Source organism: Onychomys torridus, unplaced genomic scaffold (genome assembly GCF_903995425.1).
Source record: "Onychomys torridus unplaced genomic scaffold, mOncTor1.1, whole genome shotgun sequence".
Classification (NCBI taxonomy): Eukaryota; Metazoa; Chordata; class Mammalia; order Rodentia; family Cricetidae; genus Onychomys; species Onychomys torridus.
Window position 1 is genome coordinate 1 of NW_023413152.1, and position 4,985 is coordinate 4,985.

Below are 4,985 nucleotides of genomic sequence, written 5' to 3' on the forward strand. Positions count from 1 at the left end.
TCTGCCCTGCCCACCCTACATGTCCATCCCTCCAGCTGACACATCTCTGAATTAAAGGTGCTAGCTGCCTCCCCCTTTCTCAATCTGTTCAGCATCCTCCCTCAATCCCAACTGGCTCATCTGGGGAGGAGCTGTAGGTCCATGGGCTGGCATCACTGAGCAGCTCTTCATCCTCATCCTCATCCTCTTCTTCCACATCCTGTTCCTCTCCTGGGGGTGGGAAGGTCTCCAATGGGGATTCTACTCCCCTGCAAGCTCAAGAAAGACAATCCTGAGAAACTGCCACACACCCCACCCCACCCCCCAGTGCAGGTCTGTCCCGTCCCTCACCTCCCATTCTCACCTGGACAGCCTGGTTTCTTGAGTTCTTTTATGCTGCTCACATTCCAAACCTGTTAGCAGACGCAGGTCATAAGAGAAGGAGGCCTGTGCTCAAAGATTGAGAACAGTTTCTTCCCAGTGGTAACCTGGTTTACTAGGTGGTACTTTCTACAAATGCATTCTCTTTTAAACCTTATTCCTAGTTTCTGTCAAAGTTAGTATACCATCACACTACAGCTTTGCTTCCTACACCTAACAATGCATGTGAGGACAGACTTCCTTGTTAGCATAAAAGGGTCATTATTAGTAACTCCAGCACTTGGGAGGTAGAGGACCAGGACTTCAAGGCTACTTGGCTACATGAGACCCTATGTCAACCAATAGATTAATTAACAAATAAGACAATCATCTTTATAAACCAGTTCTAAGCTAAAGAACACTGGAAAGCTCTTTTCTTTCTCCACAACCCTTTTTTTTTCTACTCACCTTCAGGCTCCTGCTTCCTCCTGGCCTCTGAGCACCAGGTTCTCTCAGTTGTGTGTGTAAGGGGGTGCTGCTTAGGCACCTCTGAAGGTGTAGGAATCAAAGAAGGTTCCCAGGAGAATGTGTGGCCTGCTGAGCACTCCCACACAAGCTCCCCATCTCCACCTCCAGGCCCCCGAAGCCCAGGCACTAGGCTGCACTCCCGGCTGTGTCTATGAGACAGGAGCACCAGGTACTGCAGACCCTTGTGTGGCAGCGGCTCTGGACCTGAAGGTAAGATGATGCAGTCATGCAAGGCTGGAAACCCCTCTCTCTCAGAAAGCCACTCAGAGCATCCTAATCCTCTAAAGCCCATAAAAATAACCTCATTCCAAATCTTGCTTATCATTTTTAAAGTGTTCTTTTTTAAAAATACCTTATTTTTAATTATCTTTATGTGTGTGTGGGGGGGAGGTTGCACATGAATACAGATGTTCCTGGAAGCCAGAGGTGTTTGATCTCCCTGCAGCTGTAGTTACAGGCAGTTGTCAGCCCCCTGCCATGAGTGCTGGAAATATACCTGGGTCCTCTGCCAGAGCAGCACCCGCTCTTAACCACTCAAGCATTTCTCCAGTTCCTGGAGAGTTTGGGTATTGTTTGGTTTTTGCTCTTGTTGTTTTGGTTTGGCCTAGACACACGCCCCAAGGTCCTGAGACAAAGCTCCCTTCCCAAAGGCTGCTGTGCCAGGCTATTTAAGGCTCGTCCTCTTCCCAAACACATGAAAGGCCTCTGATCCTTCTCTTGGCGCCTAAGTTTCTGGGAGCCGCCACTACCTGTTCCCATCTTTTACCTACCTGCACAGAGGACACATCCTGAAGAAGTGTACCTGCCAAAGAAGAGCTTGAGGTCAGCTCAGAACCCAGGAAGCCAACCACCCTCACTCGGGCACTCACACACTTAGGGGCTAACCCTACGGACCTCCCATTCGCTGGGCTGTGAGGGGAGGGGCAGCCTGCCCTGCCCAAAAAGACGTCAGAGGCTATAGGAACAAGTTGGGGCCTCTGCCTAGGTGCCCACCCCAGTCCCTCCTGGCCCCTAACCGGTCCAACAGGAACTTGGCGAGCTGTGAATGCAGGGAGAAGCCCAGCCGCTCCTTGAGGAGGCACCACTGCTCCATGTGGCCGCCCAGGCGGATGCGGCACTTGCTGCGGCGCGCGTCCAGCTGCCTACGCTTCTCCCGCCGCCGACGGGATGCATCTGCCACCGGAGAGGCCATGCGCGCCCGGGCCTGTGGGAGGACGTAGTGCCGTCGGGGCATGCCGAGCAGACACAGCCTCAGCTCCAGATGCACTGACTGGGAACCAGACCACACAGCTTCCAAAGCACTCGAGGCTCTCGGATCCAGCCACCTACTCTTAGAGCCAGGGTGGGCACTCCGGGTACGGAAGTCACAGGCAGGGGCAAGAGACCTCCACTGGGAAACTTATCCTCCTTGTCCATGGGTGGTGGGGTCTGCGTGCAGCCGCGCCTCGGCCTCTTCACTGCTTTCAATGCAGGGGAGGCCCACCCAGCACTGCCTGGGCACCAGGCTGGCCCACGCCAGGGTCTTACCTGCGCACCCCAACCCGCCTTCGCCTAGACTGCGCGTGCGCCTCCCGGTCCCGCGTGCTCCCTCCGAGAGCCGCGGGAAGACCGGGGCCCACCGCGCGCGCGCCGCTGCTGTTTCTCCTTTAAGAAGAAACCGTCCCCCTTGGCGTCCGACGCAGCAGCCCGGACTTGCAGCGGGAGGCCAGGGGCCTGCCCTGCGCTCCGTGCGCCCCACGCACAGCCTGCCGGGAATTGTAGTTAGCCCTAGTACTGTATGATTGTCAGGGGATCCTACTGTAAATGCTCCTTTCTCTACTAGCATCTCTGCCTCTTAATTGCCACCAAACACACGCGAGCTGCAGTATCCGTCGCCAGAAGTCAACTAGAGCCCTTTGTGAAGCGCTAGACCACCCTCCAGCTGCAGCCCATAACCTGCTACTATCAACATTCCTTCAGGAAGTGACCCAGATTCTATGCAGACTTTCACTTCGCGTTATCTACAAATGGCTCTGATGGAGTTATTTCCATCAAGCAACGCAACGGGGCTTTCCAAGGTCAATTTTTTTTGTTTTTATTTTTTGTTTTGCTTGAGACAAAGTTTCATGTTGTCTAGGCTGTTCTCCAACTTCCTATGTAGCCAAGGTGACTTTGAACTCCTGCCTCTACATCTGAAGTGCAGGATTACAGGCCTGCACCTCTGCGTTGCTAAATGAAGTGCCCATCCTGCTTCCTCTCTGCCCTAGACTGCAGGAGACTTTTAACTCTCCCTCCTCTGCTACTGCGTTCCTTTCACTTTCTCCTCAGCTCCGCTCTCTGACTTCACCTACTCCTGGTCTCCCCCCTCCTCGCTGGCTTTTCTTCTCCTTTGGATCCTTCTGTTACCAAAGGATGGAGTGTTCCAGGCTCAGGCCCTGGCAAGCCTCTGTTTTAGATATGCTCTTTGGGGGTGATCTAATCAGGCCACCCATTGATGGCCCCGGGTTTATGTTTCTGGCTACCCTCTTTGGATTCCAGACTCCTTTGACTGCCTAGTTGGCCTTCCATGATTAACTGAGTTAATACACTTCATGCTTACAAAGAATGTAGGGTAGTGCCTGATACAATAGCAACCATGATCAGCTGCAGGAGTGAGCTCAAACCTCACTCCAAGCCACCTGCACTATTGACTGCTTTTCTATGGCAAATCACTACAAACTTGACAGCTCACAGCTGCAGAAATTCACTCCTTACAGTTTTGGAGGTCAGAAGGCCAGCACCAAAGTGCTGACAGGGCCACATGTCAAGTGAGAGCCCGAGGGGAGAATTTTCTCCTCGCCTTCTGTATCTTCAGCATCCCCTGACTTCCAACCATGTCTCTTCAGTTTTGTACTCCAAGGTCACATGGCCTCCTTTTAGGGCAAGCTTTCCTTTGTCTCTTCCAAACACAAATCCACTTGGGTAACCCATCTCAATGCTTCAAACAATTCTCTGCGAAGTGTTTGCTACTGAAAGCAGTTTTCACGGATTCCGGTAGTTAGAACATGGATGTTTGGGGAGACTTGTTTCGGTGTACAAGACCCTCATTGTAGACTGTGAGGTAGCTCATCGAGGAAAGTCTGGAGGCCTCAGTTTAATCCCTAGAACCTACATAAGAGTAACAGGGGAAAATGGACTCCACAAAGTTGTCCTCAGGCCTCCACAGACATGAGCCATAGCACACGTGCCCACACATGTTACATACATACAAAACATTAGTTTTTATTTCCAAAGATGATCACCACATGTGGTGATGCACACCTTAATCCAAGCACCTAGGAGGTGAAGGTAAATGGCTCTCTGTGAGTTGCAGGCCAGCCTGATCTAACATATCAAGTTCTAGACCAACCAGAGCTATAGAGTGACACCCTGTCTCCAAAAATGTTAAAGGACTGTCTTCGTGGAGCAGGAAGAGTGACTTGGGAGTTCAAAGTGCTCTTGCAGAAGACCAGAGTTGGCCCCATGCACTCATCAGACAGATCACTACCACTCATAGCTAGCTCAGGAGCCCCAACACTCTCTTCTGGTCTCTGAGGGCACCAGCACTTCTGTCCACAAACCCACACCCAGACACATACCCATACAATGTTTTGTTTGTTTTAAAGATTTATTTATTATGTATACAGCATGTATGACTGCAGGACAGAAGAGGGCACCAGATATCGTTACAGATGGTTGTGAGCCACCATGTGGTTGCTGGGAATTGAACTCAGGACCTCTGGAAGAGCAGTCAGTGCTCTTAACATCTTAGCCATCTCTCCACCCCCCACATATAACTTTTTTAATTAAGTTTTTTTTTTTAATCTCCTACAGCCAGGTATGGTCACCAGTCACAGTGATGCACACCATTAATCCCAGCACTGGGGATACAGAGGCAGGAGGATCTCTATGAGTTCAAGACAAGCCCTATATGCATAGTGAGTTCCAGGATATCCAGGGTTATGTAGAGAGACCCCGTCTCAATAATAATAATAATAATAATAATAATAAAATAATAATAATGAAATTTTTTTATCTGGAATTTTAAAAAAAGTTTTGTCTGGTGGTAGCAGAGCACACTTTTAATTCCAGCACTGGGGAGGCAGAGGCAGTAGGATCTC

At 50.8% G+C, this 4,985-nt stretch overlaps 1 protein-coding gene across 1 annotated transcript; it reads right to left on the reverse strand.

Moving 5' to 3' along the window:
- Nucleotides 1-9: 9 nt before the first annotated feature.
- On the reverse strand, nt 10-2,580 carry LOC118576164 (zinc finger protein 692-like). Its single transcript, XM_036176524.1, has 6 exons — nt 2,395-2,580; nt 1,884-2,071; nt 1,638-1,669; nt 808-1,071; nt 344-392; nt 10-248 (listed from the first exon to the last, which is right to left on the reverse strand). The coding sequence occupies exons 2-6, from the start codon at nt 2,057-2,059 to the stop codon at nt 89-91; spliced, it is 681 nt and encodes a 226-aa protein (XP_036032417.1). The 5' UTR covers nt 2,060-2,071; nt 2,395-2,580; the 3' UTR covers nt 10-88.
- Nucleotides 2,581-4,985: the final 2,405 nt, after the last annotated feature.